The sequence below is a fragment of the Carcharodon carcharias genome, chromosome 20 (genome assembly GCF_017639515.1).
Source record: "Carcharodon carcharias isolate sCarCar2 chromosome 20, sCarCar2.pri, whole genome shotgun sequence".
Lineage (NCBI taxonomy): Eukaryota > Metazoa > Chordata > Chondrichthyes > Lamniformes > Lamnidae > Carcharodon > Carcharodon carcharias.
The window spans coordinates 67,808,824-67,830,760 of NC_054486.1; the positions used below are offsets into that span (position 1 = coordinate 67,808,824).

Genomic DNA, 21,937 nt, shown 5'->3' on the forward strand with positions numbered 1-21,937 from the left:
CTATCCCTCATGGAAAGTTTTGTGCGGAAAGACACAAGTCCACCAGGCAGTGGTCTGCACGTAATGTCTTTGAGGCCCTGCGGGAAAAGGAGATGGTGGATCCTTTTGGGTGGTTCACTGAGCAAACTGTCACAGTTATTTGGCAGAATTCCTCATCGCCACAACTTTCCAACAAGCACCAAGGCGTAGCTTGGCTGGTCACGAGAAGGACACTCCCCATCTGATCCCTCATGCATGCCTGAAGTCTCTGCGCCAAGGCACGCTGCCCTCACAGTGGCTGCGGGGGACAAGAGACACCTCCTTGTGGAATGTGCCTTTGCAAAGAAGGTCTGGAAGAGATGCAGTGGTTTTTGTTGAGGTTCATCCAAAGGTTCATCTGTGCTCTACAGGCTAACCCCAGGGACGCACACCAAGACAAACATAACTGCAGCTGGAGGATCATCAACTTGGTGAAAGCCGCTCTTTGGTCTGCCTGAAAGTTATTGATCTTCCAGTGCAAAGAGTTGTCCACGACTGAGAGTTGCAGCCTGGCATATTCCAAGGTCCAGAACTAGGTGCTGAGGGATTCACTAAAGCTTGGGAAGGGGTTGCAAAGGCACAATGCAGAAAGACCAGTGTGTAAGACCTTTCAGCCATAGTACACCAAGGGGCTGATAACCGTATAGAACTCCTCGGGCTGTAAACTTGTACGTGAATGTATATAGTAAATGTAACTGTATTGAGGCACCTCAAAGTGCAACGTGCTCTGTAAGAAAATTTGAATGTTCATTGCACTTTTCTGCACTTTGGACAATTTGAAATGTTATGTAATTTTTTTTTATAGTGAAGCAGTCAATGTCCAAATGCAGCAAGACCTGGATAACATCCAGGCTTGGGCTGACAAGTGGCAAGTAACATTCACGCCACCTAACTGCCAGGCAATAACCATCTCCAACAAGAGAGAATCTAACCATCGCTTCTTGACATTCAACAGCATTACCATTGCTGAAACCCCAACTATCAACATCCTGGGGGCTACCATTGACCAGAAACTGAACTGGACTAGCCATATTATGCCTTCTCGCCAGAACTTTTAAACAAGCACCAAGACCTAGCTTGGCTGGTCACAAGAAGGGCACTCCCCATCAGATCCTTCATGCATGCCTGAAGTCTCTGCGCCACGGCACGCTACCCTTGCAGTGGCTGCAGGGTACAAGAGACATCACACCTCCTTGTGGAATGTGCTTTTGCAAAGAAGGTCTGGAAGAGATGCAGTGGTTTTTGTTGAGGTTCATCCACAGTAGCCTGTGGCTAGAAGAGCAGGTCAGAGGCTAGGAAGCAAATAATTCACCTCCTGACTCCTCAAAGCCTGTCCACCATCTACAAGGCACAAGTCAGGAATGTGATGGAATACTCTCCACTTGCCTGGATGAGTGCAGCTCCAATATCACTCAAGAAGCTTGACACCATCCAGCAAAAAGCAGCCCATTTGATTGGCACACCATCCACAAACATTCAATCCCTGCACCACCAATGCACAATAGCAGCAGTGTATATCATCTACAAGATGCACTGCAGGAACTCACCAAGGCTCCCCAGACAGTACTTTCTAAACTCACGACCACTACCATTTAGAAGGACAAGGGCAGTAGATAAATTGGAACACCACCATCTGAAAGTTCCCTTCCAAGCCACTCATCATCCTGACTTGGAAATATATCACTGTTCCTTCACTGCCACTGTGTCAAAATCCTGGAACTCCCTCCCTAACAGCACTATGGGTGTACCTACACCACATGAACTGCAGCAGTTCAAGAAGGCAGCTCACCACCACCTCCTCGAGAGCAATTTGGGATGGGCAATAAATGCTGGCCTAGCCAGCCATGTCCACATCCACATCCCATGAATGAATATTTTAAAAATAGATATTTTATGAATAAAGTATATTTTTGCAAAAAAAAGTCACTACTGGCCCACATCAAAGTGATTGACTCTTAACCGCTCCCTGAAATGGTAGCCACTAGATTCTTAAGGGCGGTTAGTGATAGGCAATAAAAATACTGGCCTAGCCAGCAACACCCACATTCCTTGAAAAAATAAAAATGGTTGTATCAAATAGCTCACAACTGGAGCAATTCATGATGGTTTTCCAACACGATGAACAACTATGAATGGGTAATAAATGAACACATCCTGAAATTTTTTTTTTAAACTTGACTGTGACATAATTACTCCAGAAGCTATGCTTTGGTTGTGGTTTTTTTACATTGTGGTTATGTCTCCCAGATCACCATAGTTTTCAAAATTCATCTGGAGGATTCCCTTTGTGATTTGAGTACTTGGTTCCTGTTTTGCTCTTTTCATGACAATGGAATGTAAGCGTATATACTTGTGTGCATTGTCTGTTCATCTGGAGCAGCTATTTTTTTAATTGATAAAAGTCGGAACTCAAGAAGAGATTATTCCTTGTAGGTAACAGATACATCCAACATTCTTCCTTGATTCTTCCCTTCCTTACCCTTAGTGTTTGAGTTTTATTTTAATCTTTATTTTCCATGGCAAATCCACCTTAGCCTTTCCTGTATTGTTTTAAGCTGTGGCATTATATTTGTTACTCCAGTTTGAACATTTTCCAATGGCTATGTCTTTTCATAAGTGGATACCACAATTGGACACAGTACTCGGTGAACCTTTGCCAATGCTTTCTAGAGTGTCAGTCTTGCATCTCCAGACCAATAAATTATGGATTTACGTATAATTAAACATTTTGTTGGCATTGGCATTTGTTACTTTATAACGTGATACTATCAACATTTTTCCCACTGACTCATTTTAATGGCAATATAAATGTTTTTGCTGTATTAAAGATATGAAGGTCCTTACATTTCTGAATAATTCACGTAATTTTCACCATTGCCAAATGTCTGCAGATGTCACTGAATAACATATTTTCCCAGGAACATCCTTCTTTTCCACTCTATTTCTCTATTGGGCTGCTTGTTATTAATATTTTTGTCACCATAATTAAGTATCATTTTAACAGTGATTAGATAATGGAGAGAAACCCTAGATTTTGAGGACTTCAGATAACACAATACATGTATCATTTCTAGTGATGGAAAAATCAATCAGCAAATTTTACTTGTTTTAGCAAAGTTAGTTTTGGTACATCATGTTTCGATGTCTTCCACTATTTTTATTGCATTATTATGGTATTTTTGTTTTCATGATCATTTTTCATATCTGTATAGGTGTTCACTGGCAACCAACCAACAGATTTCCAAGTAGCGTAATTGGTACGTTTGTCAGTAACTGCCATTTGTATAAATATTGCATCTGTGTGGATATTGTGAATGTAAACATAATTAATTTTGATGATCAGGAGATTAATCTGTATTTTTCTATGTTCTGACATGATAAACAGTATGACATATTTCTTGGTTTCTTTACCTAAGGTAAACAGGAACAGCAATCCAGAACTACTACTAAATGAACATCACATTGAAACCTAGCGATGATCTGTTTTCTTAATGCTGCTGTTGCTAAGAATGGTTTGGCATTTGCAGTAAATATGCCGACTTACAATTAATCGGGTTTTTTAAGGCGTGTTTGAGAACATATGAAAAATTTGTGGGGAGTCAAACCAAGCCAACTGCGGAACTATTGATGTATATCTGGCACAAACTATATATTGCCAAGGCACCACTTTTTACTTCAAGTATATGTGGATTGCACAGTATTACTATATTCAAAAAGTAGGTAATTGGTAAAATTTCAAGGCCACATTACACATGTATATCTTATTTAGTGATAATTTGTTCACTGTACATATAATACATTATGTATATGTTATACTCTCATTAAGTTACACATTTTGAAAAATGTAGCACATCACATGCAAGTATTGTGATAGTTATAGAGGCATAGAGGTCTACAGCACTGAAAAAGGCCCTTCAGCCCATAGAGTCTGCGCCGGTCAAACAAGTACCTAACTATTCTAATCCCATTTTCCAACACTAGGCCCATAGCCTTTTATGCCATGGCATTGCAAGTGCACATCCAAATACTTCTTAAATGTTATGAGGGTTCCTGCCTCTACCATCCTTTCAGGCAGTGAGTTCCAGATTCCCACCACCCTCTGGGTGAAAAAATTCTTCCTCACATCGCCTCTAAACCTCCTGCCCCTGACCTTAAATCTATGCCCCCTGGTTATTGATCCCTCAACCAAGGGGAAAAGTTCCTTCCTGTCTACCCGATCTATGCCCCTCATAATTTTATACACCTCAAATATGTCCCCCCTCAATCTCCTCTGCTCCAGGGAAAATAACCTCAGTCTATCCAATCTCTCGTCATAACTACAACTCTCCAGCCCAGGCAACATCCTGGTAAATCTCCTCTGCACTCTCTCTAGGGCAATCACATCCTTCCTATAATGCAGATTCCAGAACTGCACACAATACTCTAGCTGTGGCCTTAGCAGCGTCTTATATAGTTCCAGCATAACCTCCCTGCTCATATATTCTGTGCCTCGGCTAATAAAGGCAAATATCCCATATGCCTTCTTAACTACCTTATCCACCTGTTCGCTACCTTAAGGGACCAGTGGACATGTACACCAAGGTCGCTCTGATCCTCAGTACTTCCCATGGTCCTACCTTTCATCGTGTATTCCCGTGCCTTGTTTGTCCTGCCCAAGTATCACCTCACACTTATCTGTATTAAATTCCATTTGCCACTGATCAGCCCATCTGACCAGTCCGTCTACATCCTCCTGTAGTCTAAGGCTGTCCTCCTCACTATTTACCACTCCACCAATTTTCGTGTCATCCATGAACTTACTGATCAACCCTTCTACATTCAAGTCTAAATCATTTATATATACCACAAACAGCAAGGGAGCCAACACCGATCCCTGTGGAATTCCACTGGTCACAAAAACACTCCTCGACCAACACCCTCTGCTTCCTGCCACTCAGCTAATTTTGGATCCAATTTGCCAAATTGCCTTCAATCCCATGGGCTCTTACCTTCATTATCAGTCTCCCATGCGGGACCTTATCAAAAGCCTTGCTGAAGTCCAAGTAGACTACGTCAAATGCATTGCCCTCATTCACACACTTGGTCACCTCTTCGAAAAATTCAATCAAATTGGTCAGACATGACCTCCCCTTAACAAAACCATGCTGACTGACCTTGATTAATCCCTGCCTCTCCAAGTGTAGATTAATTCTGTCCCTCAGAATTGCTTCCAATAGTTTCCCCACCACTGAGGTTAGACTGACTGGCCTGTAGTTCCCTGGTTTATCCCTAACTTCCTTCTTGAATAATGGTACCACATAGGCTGTCCCCCAGTCTTCTGGCACCTCTCCTGTGGCCAGAGAGGTATTGAAAATTATTGCCAGCGCTCCTGCTATCTCTTCCCTCGTCTCATTCAACTGCCTGGGATACATTTCATCCTGGCCTGGAGATTTTTAAGCCTGTCAGTCCATTTAGAACTTCCTGCCTTCCTGTGCTAATTTCTTTAATTATATCACAGTCCTTCTGCCTGATTTCCATACCCACGACATCCCTATCACTTGTGAACACCAACACAAAGTATTCATTTAGAACCCTACCTATGTCTTCCGGCTTCACACACAAATTACCACTATGGTCCTTAATGAGCCCTACTCTTTCCCTAGTCATCCTCTTACTCTTAATGTACTTGTAAAGCAACTTTGGATTTTCCCTTATCTTACCTGCCAATGTTTTTTCATGCCCCCTTTTTGCTCTCCTAATTTCCCCCCTACACATTCTATACACAGGGCTTCCACTGTTTTGAACCTTCGGTATCTGCAATTAGCCTCCCTTTTTCTCTTTATCTCTTTATCTAGTTCCTCTCCATGTACAAAGTATTTGAGAACAAGGATTTTTTATTTTCTAAATAAATGAAACAAGAGGCATTTCTTATTTGTAACATCATTCTGATTGTTCCTATTTACACTAATACCAAGTGTCTTAGCTGATCTATGAAGAGCCCAATTGTAATTAATTTTTATTTTATCCCATCCAAGTTCTTCCTTTGTGTACCACACTGACACCAAGTTTCTTTATTCTGTGGATTACTTTTAAGATAAAATGGTGTGTGATGACTTACTCCTTGACATCTTAAGATCATAATATTGTAAGACATAGGAGCAGGAGTAGACAATTCAGCCCATTGAGCCTGCTCCACCATTCAATAAGGTATTTGCTGATCTGATTGTGACTTTAACTTATCTTCCTGCCTGCCCCCAAACCCTTGACTCCCTTGTAGATCAAAAATCTAACTCAGCTTGAATATATCCAATGACCTAGCCTCCACTGCTCTCTGTGGAAGAGAATTCTAAAGATTAACAACCCTCTAACAAAAAAACTTCCTCATCTCCATCTTAAATGGGAGACCCCTTATTTTTAAACTGTGCCCCCCGGTTAAGATTGTCCCATAAAGGGAAACATCCTCTCAGCATCTACCCTCTCAAGCCCTCTCTAAATCTTTTATGTTTCAATGGGATCACCATTTTCTTAGTGCCACTTTGTAAATAGTTATTCACTAATAGGAGTGTAGCTGAAGTTGGGACAAAACAATTTAAGCATCTGCTATGGGAAAGCACTATATGTTTCAACATTCCCTTATAACCCCAAATGTTGCCCTGCAGAGAACTGTAGTACTGCAGCTGTAGGCCCAATTCAGGGCACAAAGTTCAGTTTTAAACTGAATCTTTAATCTAGTTAATCAGTTAGAACTAGCAAAATTAAATGTTGGCTCTTGCTGCAGTTATGTTTTGATTGGGGCATTATAGGACTTTGCTCTACCATCAACACAGAAATATTTGTTTCAAAATTGAATCCAAGTTCTTATAATTGCCACTAAATAGTTTTAGCATCATTTGAAGAACCACTGTAATCAGGTGAACATGTGCATTATTCTGATGTTTATTTTACCTTCTATTTATTGTAGTATTAACTTAAGAATAACTAATCCTGAGTACAGTGCCAGTATTTCTTTGGGATGTTTTACTGCAATATTGAACTTCTAATGTGAAATTAATTTAAGTTATTATTGGTTAACACCTAATAAGAATATCGGTTATATGTTTAACATTTAGATCTTTGCTTTCAGAGAAATACAAACCAATTTTTCTAATGTAATTTTATGCCAGTGCTTGGAAGTATTAACCTTGTACTCAATACCTAGATCAACTCTTCTGGGCTACAGAGTTATGAAATATTAGTTGTACAATTATAAAATGTGAAAGGGAGTCAAATAAAGGCACAATCGGGCAAAGGTAAGTACATGAAAATACAATTATAATTTATAAATTGCCCTGGAAAATCAAGAGTCTGCATGTTTCATAGTGCACCATTGTTCTCATTGGGTTGGGACTGGTGGTCTTCCTTGGTCAAGAGTGCTTCGCTTTTTAAAAAAATATATAATTCCAGAAAATCATAATATAATGTAACCTCTCCAGTGTGGAAAACTATTGTTCAGAAACGCCAATTGTCCTGACATTTTTTGAGCAGACCCAATCCATTTCACTTCATCATTTTAGTGCAGTACTTTGGGAGTGAAAACATGGAAGATATATCAGTATTTGGATAGGGGAAACATTTTTTTTACTGCTCCATGATATTTTATTCCTGTTTTATGCTTCAGGCAAATATGGTGTTTTCCGGTTCACATATTTGTGGTTAGGCATTCTAATGTCATTCTATAATCTAGAAAATTCCAAATTCCAGAAATGACTTGGTCCCAAGCATTCCAGATTGAGAGATTACATTGTATTTAGTACAGATTCCGAGTAAATGAAGTAGAGAAAAATTTGAGTGCTTTTATTTTGGGTGGGGAAACCTAGTGCAATGTTCCTACATGGACCACATTGTTCTTTGTTTTCATTGTAGATTTTAAATCAAATAGCTGTTTTTAATCAGTACTGTTTTGCTTGCCAAAATGCTTTTCATTGTAACGTGATGCCTTTAGTCTTTGCGAAACAGCACTGCTTTCCATTTTTCATCTTGTGAAAGCACCTGTGTGGTTCCAAAGGTTTGGAAAAATAATCAGTCACCTGATAGTCCAATGAATAAGTAGTATCACATTTACTGGAGAACAACTTATCTATATCAAATAGCTAGTATTTAGCTTGTTCACAACCAGTTCAGACTCAGATCTGATGTTTATGTCTTTCAGCAAGTGGGCAACCAGGAAATCTTATTAGAAATATAAGAACCGATTTTTACAAAGGGACACGAGAAGGGAAATACTTGGATTCTATATTTAGGAGAAATTAGATTTTCTACCTAAAAATAAACCGGTGAGATTGAAAACTTGACCATGTAAACACTTCAGATTGCTGTGTTTTATTTAGTCGGTTGCTGAAGTGCTTTCCAATAAAATTTCCTGTTCAAAGTGTAAAAAGTTTCTCACTGTAAAGGAGTGGCGGAAGTGGAAATGGAGTTGGTTCCCATCCCAACTGAATAGCATTGGGAATGTTTATTCTGTAAATATACTGTAGTAAATATTGATAATGAAAATCAGTTCTCACCTAATGGATCTTTCAGATTTATAATTGCTCCAGTTTGATTTGGGTTGCTAACTTGATGTCAGTATTGATCAAAGTAATATGTACCATACATTCTACATTTCTATATTTTTAAATTTAGTTTACATACTTGAGGTAAATTAAATCTTTTTAGTCTGTGCTTTGGATAAACAAAGGTTTGCTTTTTTTAATATATGTGTATAAGGTAATGTACAATAGAAGTTACAATAATTTAACATAACAGCAGAAGTGTTTTTTTTGTGCCCTTGGCCCTCATCTCATGAATGCAATAACAACAGTGGTGTACAGTCGCAATCTGGTTTTCACTTAAATGTTAGTTTGGACAGTGAGAGTCAGCAAGCTTTTTGCAGCTGAGGTTCCTCTTGCCCACATATCTTAGGTACAGGACAGACCACCCGGCATCAACCTAGGCACCAGAAGTGGCAACGGCAATCTCAGCCACGTTGACCCTACAACGTCCTCCTTACTAACATCTGGGGGTTAGTGCCAAAACTGGGAGAGCTATCTCAGACTAGTCAAGCAACAGCCTGACATAGTCATCCTCACAGAATCATACCTTACAGATAATGTCCCAGACACCACCATCACCATCCCAGGGTATGTCCTGTCCCACCAGCAGAACAGACCCAGCAGAGGTGGAGGCACAGTGGTTTACGGTCGGGAGTCCTTGGAGTCCTCAACATTGACCCCAGACCCCATGAAGTCTCATGGCATCAGGTCACCCATGGGCATGGAAATCTCCTGCTGATTACCACATACCGCCCTCCATCAGCTGATGAATCAGTGCTCTTCCTTGTTGAACTCCACCAGGAGAAAGCACTGAGGGTGGCAAGGGCGTAGAATGTACTCTGGGCGGAGGACGTCAATGTCCACCACCAAGAGTGGCTTGGTAGCACCACTACTGACTGAGCTGGCTGAGTCCTAAAGGACATAGCTGCTAGACTGGGTCTGTGGCAGGTGGTGAGGGAACCAACAAGAGGGAAAAACATACTTGACTTCATCCTCACCAATCTAGCTGCATGACAGTATCGGTAGGAGTGACTGCTGCACAGTCGTTGTGGAGACAAAGTCCCGGCTTCACACTGAGGATACCCTCCATCATGTTGTGTAGCAATACCACCTTGGTAAATGGAATGGATTTCGAACAGATCTAGCAACTCAAGACTGGGCATCCATGAGGCACTGTAGGCTATCAGCAGCAGCAGAATTGTACTTGAACACAATCTGTAACCTCATGGCCTGACATATCCCCCACTCTACCATTACCATCAAGCCAGGGGATCAACCCTGGTTCAATGAAGAGTGCAGGGAGGCATGCCAGGATCAGCATCAGGCATACCTAAAAATGAGGCATAAACCCGGTGAAGCTACAACACAGGACTACTTGTGTGCCAAACAGCATAAGCAGCAAGTGATAGACAGGGCTAAGCGATCCCACAACAAACGGATCAGATCATAACTCTGCAATCCTGCCACATCCAGTCTTGAATGGTGTTGGACAATTAAACAGCTCACTGGAGGAGGAGGCTCCCCATCCTCAATGATGGAGGAGCACAGCACATCAGTGCAAAAGATAAGGCTGAAGCATTTGCTACAATCTTCAGCCAGAAGTGCCGAGTGGATGATCCATCTCGGCTTCCCCGCAAGATCCCCAGCATCAAAGATGCCAGTCTTCAGCCAATTCAATTCACTCCACGTGATATCAAGGAACAGCTGAGGGCACTGTATACTGCAAAGGCTATGGGCCCCGACAGTGTTCTGGCAATAGTACTGAAGACTTGTGCTCCAGAACTTGCCACGGCCGTAGCCAAGCTGTTCCAGTACAGCTACAACACTGGCATCTACCTGCAATGTGGAAAATTGCCTAGGTATGTCCTCCACACAAAAAGCAGGACAAATCCAACCCGGCCAATTACTGACCATCCGTCTACTCTCGATCATCAGTAAAGTAATGGGAGGGGTCATCAACAGTGCTATCAAGCAGCACTTGCTGAGCAATAACCTGCTCACTGGTGCTCAGTTTGGGTTCCCTCAGGGCCGCTCAGTTCCTGACCTCATTACAGCCTTGGTTGAAACATGGACAAAAGAGCTGAACTCCTGAGGTGAGGTGAGGTGAGAGTGACTGCCTTTGATATCAAGGCAGCATTTGACAGTGTGTGGCATCAAGGAGCCCTAACAAAACTGGAGTCAGTGGGAATCAGGGGAAAACTCTCTGCAGATTGGAGTCGTATCTACAACAAAGGAAGATGGTTGTGGTTGTTGGAGGTCATCATCTCAGCTCCAGGACATTACTGCAGGAACTCCTCAGGGTAGTGTCTCGGCCCAATCATATTCAGCTGCTTCATCAATGACATTCCTTTCATCATAAGATCAGGAGTGGGGATGTTTGCTGAGATTGCATAATGTTGTGCACCATTTGCGACACCTCAGATATTGAAGCAGTCCATGTCCAAATGCAGCAAGACCTGGATAATATCTAGGCTTGGGCTGACAAGTGACAAGTAACAATCGCACCATATAAGTGTCAGGCAATGACCATCTCTAACAAGAGGGAATCCAACCATCACCCCTTGACGTTCAATGGCATTACCACCACCGAATCACTCAATATCAACATCGCGGGGTTACCATTAACCAGAAACTGAACCTGACTAGCCACATAAATACTGTGGCTACAAGAGCAGGTCAGGGGCCAGGAATCCTGCAACAAGTAACTCACTTCCTGACTCCCCAAAGCTTGTCCACCACCTACAAGGCATAAGTCAGGAGTGTGATGGAATACTTTCCACTTGCCTGGATGAGTGCAGCTCCCACAACACTCAAGAAGCTTCACAGCATCCAGGACAAAGCAGCCTGTTTGATTGGCACCACGTCCATAAACATTCACTCCCTCCACGCGCAGTAGCAGCAGTGTGTACCATCTACAAGATGCACTACAGGAATTCACCAAGGCTCCTTCGACAGCACCTTTCAAACCCATGACCATTGCCATCTAGAAGGACAAGGGCAGCAGATAGATGGGAACACCACCACCTGGAAGTTCCCCTCCAAGTCACCCACCATTCTGAGTTGGAAATATATCACTGTTCCTTCACTGTCGCTGGGTCAAAATCCTGGACCTCCCTCCCTAAGAGCACAGAGGGTGTACCCACATCACATGGGCTGGAGCATTTCAAGAAGGCAGCTCATCACCACATTCTCAAGGGCAGTTAGGGATGGGCAATAAATGCTGGCCCAGCCAGCGAAGCCCACATCCTGTGAATGAATAAAAAAAAATGTCACTGGCTAGTGATCAGAACTCTTACCAGTGTTCCCTTTCCAGAAATATTGGGCAGAATTTTCCCATCCTGCCCATGGCAGGTTTCATGGCGTGAACGCCATTTGCATTCATTACCATCTCATGGATGCTCATTAAATATTCTGCTCACTGGAATCATGTGACCCCTTCCAATCTTGCATCATGCCAGCGGGAAATCATGTCGGTCTGAATCACATTTGAAAAAGAGTGGTGTGCAACGGTCGGACTTCACTTCGCTCATGACTTTGAGGTGAGTGCAACATACATAGTCTACTTGCCACAGCACTGTGCTAGCCTCGTTACAATGCCAGTTGGAATGCCACGTTGCTGGGGGTGTAGGGTTAGTCTGCTCCCAATGGGTACCTCCATTGTCCTGAAGGATAGTGCAGCGGTACTCAGGCAGGGCTGACCAGTATTGCCACCAGGGAATTGGGTGAGGATAACAGACACCTTGGGGAGCAATGGGGTAGATAGGCATTGCAAGGGGAAGAGAGGGAAGGTGGAACACATGGAGAGGCAAAGGGGCAGGAAGGCATTGCAAGGGGAAGGGGGGGAGGTGGAACACACGGAGGGGCAAAGGGGCAGGAAGGCATTGCAAGGTGAAGGGGGAAGTGGAACACATGGAGGGGCAAAGGGACAGGAAGGCAATGCAAGGGGATCGGGGGGCGCAACAAACACGGGGCAAAGGGGCAGAAAGGCATTGCAAGGGGATTGGGGGGAACGAAGGAAGGCAGAGGGGCACGAAGGTTTTGCGGGGGCATGATCAATGGTAGGCAGAGGAGAGACCAAGGTGTGGAAAGCTGCAGCCCAACATGGGAAACTAAAACGCTGATAAACAAGGGGGTGAATGGGATACCACATGTATGAATGGGAGGGGATGCACATAGACTCCAGAATAGGAAAGTGTTGGGTTGGGGAGGGGTGGTGCAGCGTGGTGGCGTTAGTGTGGCACAAGAGGGGTGGGTCGCACTGACACTCATGAAGTGGGTGGGGGGGTGTGGTTGATGGGAAGGGAGACAGTGTAGTGATCAGTCATAAGGGCAATGGGGAAGTCATTGAAAGTCAGAGTCCTTTGTCTGGGGCCAGCAGGTCAGAGTCAGAGAGTAGAGACACTCCTTGGGCTCACAGTCAGGAGTCAGAGATACAGTCCTGGGGCTCTGTGGACATCATAGTCAAGAGTGAGAGAGTAGAGACAGTCCTGGAGTGCAGTGGGCCTTGCTACAGGGCTATAGATGGAGTGCACATTATGCTCCTGCTCCAGGGAGGGGCAAGGACTCTGTGCTCATATGAGATAATGCACAGCTTGGTCTGCAGGGCGTTTTCACAGTTGTGTCTATTAGCTTGTCTGGCTCTGTACTGGTCTGCAGATGGGATGGTCATGGTTTTAGGAGGCATCTGCAACCTGTATTGGGGGAAAATATAATAATGGGAGGGGCTATGTGAAACTTTCATGGGTGGGGGTTTCCTCTGTAGCTGAGTGTGCACACAGCCTCTAGATGGGGAGAGATGAGGTCCATTTGAGGTATAGGCATGTCAACAATAATGGGCTCATGGGGGAGGGTAGGAATGTTGACCACAACAACAGTGGGATCCAGTATTACTGAGGGAGGCTGGAGAATAACAGGCGGTAGCTTTACCTTCACATCATGAGGTTCCAGCTAAATTTCTGGGATGCAGACAGTGAGAGAGGGAGCATCAAAGCTGGTCTCGAAATAATAGTGCAGAACCAACATCTTGCTCTGTCGAAGCAATGGCGCCGTTATAAATCGAAGGTAGGAGCAAATCTGCATGGGAGAGGTCTGAGACAGTCTGGGAGAAGCTCACTGCTGGACTAAGGGGCTCTTTCTGGAGGATTCCTCTAACTTGTTGGTCCCACAATATTAAAATTGAGTCAGAGCTGAGAGAAGGGAGGAAGAACTCCTTGAGAAGCTAGCCATTGGAACCCATGCCTTTTGCCGCACTGTTACAGGGAAATGTCGGAGTCACTGGCTTAACAGCACAATTGATGCATTTCAACATTAACACACAGGAATGTGAAATTTGGGAATGTGGCCAACCATTAAGGAGGCACAGATGCTGCATATATGGAATCCCATCAATGGAAGACTTGCATATGCTTTCCAGAATTGGCATTCATAAGAGGCCAAAGGGCATCTAGTCATTAATCATGAGCAACTTAGTGTTAATTGGTATGTCAGATCAGAGGTTGAAGCACTGAGCTAGGTCAGGTTATGCACGTCATTCAAACCTTCTCCAACCTCTGTGAGATTCAGATGTTAACTTTCTGGGCTGGCATCTTGGACCCCTTGGTCTGTTAGCACCTCAGATACAAGGCTGTATAAGCGACAAGGCTGGTAGGGCAAAAGCCACTATAGACCATTATAGGTGCTATTGATTGAAGATTGTGAACTTCATTATTTTCACCCATTATTCATTAATCTATTTAATCTATCATTTCAGAGAGAAGGACAAAACAATTATCCAGGGCTCAATACTGCCTTTTTAAGGTTCTAATACAATGGAGGAGGAGAAGAAAAGAGAGGTGATGCTCTCAGCTTCAGGAGGAGGCTCCGCCTGAGGTCCAGGGTGCAGGGGAGCCACAGCAAGGACATGAGGATCAGGAGCATAGGCCCAGGCCACATGACACGCTAAACCAAGGGTCTACCGAAAAAGACGCTGGTGTATCACATTTGCCATAGTCTTTGAAAGGAACTAATGCCCTGTGGAGTGGGAGGCAATCCTCTGCCAATGGCCTTGAAAGTGTTCAATTTCTTTGCCTGCGGATCGTTCCAGAGATCCTCAGGGGGTCTGTGTGGCATCTCACAGTCCACCACATACACATGCATCAAGGAGGTCACAGATACCCACTACAGCAAGGCACATCACTATGTGAGGCTTACAATCAATGAAGCTAACTAGGCTGTGAGATTCAATGGCTTTGCAGCTTTCTCAGACTTCCCAAGAATGTAGGATGCATTCGGTTGCACCTATGTGGCTTTAAGGGCTTCGTGGCAGCAGCCACTAATGTTTATCAACCATTAAGGTTTTCATTCCTTCAGTGTTCACCTGGTGTGTGATCATCGGAAGCACATAATGTGTCTTTGTGCCAGGTGCCCTGGGAGCTGCCATGACTCATACATCACGAGCCACTCCCAGATGCCTCAGATATTCAAAGGGCCTGTGCATCTACAGGGATGGCTGATTGGGGATAAGGTGTACCCACTGAAACATTGGCTCATGACACCCGTGCATTGGCCTCAGAGAGCTTCGGGGGAGAGATACAACACAGCTCACAGCTCCCCATGGTCCCTAATGGAGCAGACCATTGGCAGTCTGAAGATGCGCTTCCAATGTTTAGACGGCTCAGGTGGGGCACTGCAGTACTCTCCAGATAGGGTCTCCCGCATCATTGTTGTGTGTTGCACACTTCATAACCCGGTGCTGCAAAGGGGTGATCCCTTACCAGAGGGAGAAATGGAGGATGTTGAGAGCTCCTCAGATGATGAAGAGCAGCAGGGCCAGAAACCTAAAGAGGTTCAGCTTCCACAGGACAATGCCATCAAGGAAACACAACATGGAAGACGTTCACGTGCCACTTTAATTGCTACCAGATTCCAGTAGGAGTAAAGTGAAGGCAACAGGAAATGACTACATTTCTCCTGTCCCTTAATGTCACTCCACTGCATTCAAAGGGATGTCGAACCAGTCACATCGAGAGCAAGTTCAGCATTCAGACTCATACGTTCCAGCCTGGTGATTGACCAGGCTTTGATCTCTAAGGAGATCAGCTGTACACCATGTGTGGGCTTGATGTGGGAAGTGAGAGTTGACACAACAGTGAGAACACTGTGGCAACTTATTTGAAGCAGTCATTGCCACAGTAATGAGAAACTACAGCTGCCAGTGAGATGAGGACATGGTCAGGGATATCATCCTCCCATCAGGTCTTGTCCTTTGACATTACCACTGAGGAAACACAGCTGCCGTTAATCCTTCAAGGCTGCTGAACTGCCCTCACACAATGGTGTATCATTAAGAAAAAGGATTACAAGCACATTAAGCGCACACATTCAATGAAGATTTTAACACATCTCTCTGACATCACACAAGGGTGCAGAAACCTATCTTCAGTGAGGCTGAATGTGAATGTCACAGAGAGAGGCTATCATGATGGGAGGATGGCTAAACCTCGAGATAAGAGGATTCATATGTACATAATCACAATGCCTTCAGTTGACCAAGCCATCCACATAAACATCAACTATATTAACAAAAGTGCAACATTTTTACAGTGGTTGCACATCTGTGACCCAAAAGTGATTTCAATATTTCTTAATTTTCCTAACCCTACCACTACACCTGGGTGCAGCCCTGACATCCGCAACAGAGGTGGAGGCAGCCTGCTTTCTGCTACACCCTGATGTCTGCGATGACCTTGGCAGGTGTTCCTCTGGTGGCCCAAGGCCTGGAGGCCCCTGGCCTGATAAGGATCTCCTGCTCAGGGGCAGATGCACCCTCCTCAGCCTGAGCAGCTGGAGTAGATGGGGTCGCAGGTCGAGGGGATTTGGAGCAGCTGGACACCCTTGGATTGTCCTGAGTTGAGGCCCCCGAGTTGATGTGTGTGCCCGAGGACCCCTTCCTGACTTCTTGAGGAGAAGGAGCACTTGGAGGGAAGTCAAGGTACCTTATCCCCTTCTCACCTAAACACTGATGATGCCCACCAGTGTGTGTGGCCATGGGGTCCAGGGCCGAGCGCAAATCTGACAAAACTTGCTGGGCCAAGGTCTCCATGATGGTTTTCAGCCTTCCCATGTTGATCTCGAGGCGCTTGCATGTCAGAGCCACGACATCAGACAGAATGTGGACAGACTCCTCCATCCTTCATTCCAATCTGCTGAGTGACTGCTGCATCTCTGCCTGATGTTCCGCTGCCTGTCTTTGCACCTCCAGCATTGAGTTGGTGGCCATTCGCTGAGGATCATCACCTGACTTGGAGTCAGCAGGTGGCTGGTCTCCAGCAGATCTCTGAGTGCCTGGGAGTGGGGCTATCCCTGCCTGCAACTGCTGCAGGGACATTTGAGTGAGGTGCTCTCCAGTAAGCGACCCTGAGCCTAATCTAGAGCTATGAGCCACCGAGGTATGTGTTTCTGCGCTAGTGGAGGATGCATTGAGCACAGTCATGATTCTTCCTCGGTGGCTTCCTGAGCTTCTTCGTCCAAGGTGATCTGGGGGTGTTGGGACTTACATTGGCCCTCCTTGTCTGCCTATATCTGCTGGTGCCTATAAGAGAAGAGAGTTTTAGTTAATGAGCAGGCAGATTACAAGATTGCATGTCACTCACTGTGAATGTCAGGATGTGATGAATTCATGGAGGTGTCATCCATACAAGGTTGCTGGGACAAGCCAGTCTCTTCTTCCCCACAGGAGCAATCCCTGTCCTTCCCAGCCAGCTCGGCAGCATCCTCCTCAAACTGGGTGAAGGGTACAATGTCAGCTTTCCCTCCCCCGGTCTGGAATCTTTCCCATCTGTTGTGAGCCGGCTTGCCCTAGATGAAGACAACAGAAAGGAATGTGATGAGAAGGAATGGAGCAGCGGTTGGGAAAGGTGCATGCCCCCTGTGTATGGTGAGCCCTCCCCAGAAAGGGCTGGGATGGAGTGTGAGCAGCATGATAGATGAGATGGTGGTGATGTGAAAGTTTCTGTGAGACAATCAGTGGTGATATGTGTCCCCTGCTAATGGCAGCGTGAAATTCCTGAAGAGAGTAGCCCTTTGAGTACATGATGCCATGATGAGAGTTTGATGTTGGAGGGAGTTGAAGGTTGCGTGGTGCAGATGAAATCATTCATCCTCTTCCTGCACCAGATGATGTTGCAGGTGCAGTGGCCAGCCGAGCTGACCTCCTCCGCTATGGCCTCCCAGGCTGGAGAGCTGAGGCTTGTGTGCTTCGTGGAGCCATCCCTGGGATTAAGCACATCCCTATGCTGTTGCACTCCTTGGATCAAAGCCTTGAGGGTGTCGGAGAAGAAACAGGATGCAGCCTCCTTCTTCTGGTTGCCAGATATCTCTGTGGGTCTCCTGGAGACAGCTGGGCTGGAGAGAGTGAGATGTGTGTGCTCGGGTGGTGTTTAAATATAGTGGCTGGATCCATGACCCCGTCAGGTAATGGTGGAGAGATACTTGCCTGTGCATAATAAATTAGCTTCCAAGCGCTGAATCGGACACAATTTCCCACCATTCCAACCAGCAGGATGCGCCATGGAACCGACCCGCCACGTGCACTTAGCTTCAAGAACAGAAAATTCTGCCCACTGCTCTAGCTGGAATTGGAAAACTTGGTACAAACCAGAGAGTGAACTTGAAACCTTCAGTATTGTGGTATATAGTGCATTACCCGCAAAGGCACCAGGAAGCAGAATCTTGTTAAAATATCAGGATATTGCTAAAATGTAAGCAGTCAACTTTGTTACTGTGTAGTTGCAGTGCTCTTTTTAAAATATTGCTTCAGCTATAATGAACATTTCACAGGTATGAATAGTTATCAAAAGCCAACTTGAAACTTAAGATTTAGTCAACTGCAGTGCAGCAGCGGTCATTGTCTCCACATTGCGTGATGAGTTAGGCCGTTCAAGTTGATGAACAACATTTTCACTAACTAGGAATTTAATTGGTCAATTATCTTTCCAGTACTACAATAAACAGCATTATTATCAGCAGTATTAAGTAACTTCCAACTCTAATGTGACTACTCTGTGTTTGTAATTCAGGCCATTCTTTATTCTGCATTGCCTAGAGTTTGGAAAAACATCTGTCTTGAGGGTATTTTTGCAGAATTTTTTTAAACTGTATACCAAGAGGCTTTTGCCGTTATGTAGTCTAACTATGGGTAACTCAGAGTGGTTTTGTCACACCACCAGTTAAGGCTGGATAATGAGGAAGCATCTTGCTGTTACAGAATTTTTGGCGTTCCTCAGGGTACTGTCTTAGGCCCAAGCATCTTCAGTTGCTTCATCAATGACCTTCCTTCCATCATAATGTCAGAGGTGGGGATGTTCGCTGAGGATTGCACAATGTTCAGCACCATTCGCGACTCTTCAGATGCTGAAGCAGTCCATTTCTAAATGCAGCAAGATCTGGGCTTGAGTTGAAAAGTGGCAAGTAACATTCACGCCACACAAGTGCCAGGCAATGAACATCTCCAACAAGAGAGAATCTAACCATCACCCCATGGCATTCAATGGCATTACCATCACTGAATCCCCCACCATCAACATCCTGGAGGTTCCCATTGACCAGAAACTGAATTGGACTAGTTATATAAATACTGTGGCTACAAGAGCAGGTCAGGTGCTAACACCTGTGGCGAGTAACTCACTTCCTGCCTCCCCAAAGCCTGACCACTATCTAAAAGGTACAAGTCAGGATGTGATGGAATACTTTCCACTTGCCTGGATGAGTGCAGCTCCAACAACACTCAAGAAGCTTGACACTATCTAGGACAAAGCAGCCTGCTTGATTGGCACTCCATCCACAAACATTCACTCCCTCCACCACTGATGCACAGTGGCAGCAGTGTGTACCATCTACAAGATACACTGCAGGAACCTGCCAACGCTCCTTAGACAGCACCTTCCAAACCCAAGACCGGACAATGGCAGCAGATGCATGGGAACACCACTACCTGGAAGTTCCCCTCCAAGCCACACACCATACTAGCTTGGAAATATATCACCATTCCTTACTCAAAATCCTAGAACTCCCTCCCTAACAGCACTGTGGGTGTACTTGCAACACATGGACTGTAGCAGTTCAAGAAGACAGCTCACCACCACTTTATCAAGGGCAATTAGGGATGGGCAATAAATGCTAGCCAGCGGTGCCCACATTCCATAAATGAATAAAAAAATCTTGAAACCTAAAGGATTGAAGACTTTTAAGTGTCATTTTTATTGTTTTGCATCTGTTATATTCTTTTCTTCTCTTCCACTTCTCACCTTTCGTGACTTTTTATATGTACAAAGGTACTCTGCCAAGCTGCAAGTATATCTGCAGTTCAGCAATGGTCATTGAAGTTTAACCATTAATCCATGATTCCTATATACACAACTGCAACTGACATTTGATTACGTATAGTAAACCCTGTTTTAATATTACAAAAGGGGAGAATTATCAACAAAACAAATAGCAAGTCAGAGTTTAGATAACCTACATATCTCTAAAAACTAAACCATATTTTTTTTTCAGCAACTCAAACATGCCAATCTTGTCAACTTGATTGAGGTATTCAGAAGGAAACGAAGGCTTCATTTAGTGTTTGAATACTGTGACCACACTGTGTTAGATGAATTGGATCGATACCCCACAGGGTAAGTAACATTGATTGTGGTGCAGAGTACACCTGAAGGATTGTAATGTACACAGTACACCTGATGTGAACAGAAGTAGAACATGGCATTCCAAGTTTGAAAACTCAACTTTTAGTGGTTACTGCCCTGATTTTGAGATCTATAGCATTGATTCCTTCTTGGCACTAATTGTAGTGCCCAGACTAAAATCATTAATAGCAGTGAGGAGGAGAGTGGGAGAAGCAATGTGGTCATAAATGGAGTATTTTTAGGGCAGAATCTTCTGTTTGGCATGCAGGGGTGGGCCCTGCACGCCGACGCATGAAATGATGCACAATGATGTCGGCCATGCGTCCCAATGTCACCATGCATCATTCCGAGCTTTAGCTCACCAGGCGTGCACCGGAGTCGGCTACTGTGCCCACCCAATTGTCAAAGGCCTGTTAAGGCCATTAATAAATGAATTGAAGTGATTGTCAGGGCTGCCCGTCCAACCTTAAGGTTGGTGGGCAGGTGAAGAGCCCAGGTGGCTTTCGCATTTTTCATGAAACCTCATACACGGGCGGATGAGGTTTCATGAAGGATTTATTAATGAAATAAAAATTTTAATCAAAATTCATAAACATGTCCCAGACTGTCACATGAGGGGAGAATAATCTTTTTTTCAATATTGCATAATGAAATTAATCTCCCTGAGGCAGCCCCGTGCCGCAGGGAGATTTCTGCGCTCTTTCGCACACATGTGCGAAAGAGCGCAGGCCCCGACTCTCTCCCCCTGCCTCCCGCACAGGTAGTGCTGAGCGATTCTGAGTATGTGTCGGACGGGCCGCTCACCGCCCGCGATCAGCTGCATGCCGCCATTTTACATGGCCCGCCCACGTAAAATGGTGGCGTGCAGCCGATCGCAGGCAGTGATCGGCTCTGCCCACACCCGCTCCCGATCGGCCCACCCAACGGGGAGAAAATTCTCCCCTTAGTGTTATTCATAATGTCAGCTCAAAATCTATTTTCAATTGAGAAGTAGTCAAACTTTGTAACTTTTCTTCAGAATTATGCTAATAAAAATAGATGAATAATACATAACTCTTCAGAACTATCTAAAGGCAAAATAATTTTATGCAATATCAATGACAGAGGATCTCAGAAAACTTTGCTCAGTAGTTAGTTACAAAAAGTTTGCTTAGCAGATATTTTTAATGCTCTAAAGCAGTACATTCAATGAGTTTTTGAAGTATAATAATGTAGGCAAACAAAGTGGCTAATTTATGCCACAGAATCCCACAAACAGCAAATGTAAATTGAATCTATTAATTTATATTTTCAAGTACTGCCTTCACTGAACAAGTAAGTATTAGACAAAAAAAGATCAGTTTTTTTAAAATGTGTTTTTATAATACTTTTTATGAACAATAAAACTACATTGCATGTTCACACATTTAATGTACATGGTCAAAATCACATCTGGGATATATGCATTTCAGTCGAGAAAATATTACTAACTTGAGTCACTGAGTATGTGGTAAACGTCAAATCTGCAGGACTTACTGATTTTCCACATCTTTTTTGCAGGTTGCGCATCATCTGTTTTTGACTTATTGTTGTGAGCTATGTCTTTATTGTGAATACTTCACTGAACCCTTCATTCAATAAACATGCATTATTGATTAATGTATGTAGATCAAAGTGAATAGAGAAATAATAATATCCATTTTTAAGCACATGCCCCTCCCTTACCAG

At 44.2% G+C, this 21,937-nt stretch overlaps 1 protein-coding gene across 2 annotated transcripts in view; it reads left to right on the plus strand.

The window, feature by feature from the left end:
• The window catches only part of cdkl1 (cyclin-dependent kinase-like 1 (CDC2-related kinase)), a 58,630-nt gene that overhangs the window by 5,625 nt on the left and 31,068 nt on the right, over positions 1-21,937 (plus strand). For both annotated transcript variants that reach the window (XM_041215053.1, XM_041215054.1), the window contains exon 2: positions 20,100-20,221. In XM_041215053.1, coding sequence (XP_041070987.1) covers positions 20,100-20,221 — 122 coding nt within the window. The remainder of the gene's footprint in view (positions 1-20,099; positions 20,222-21,937) is intronic.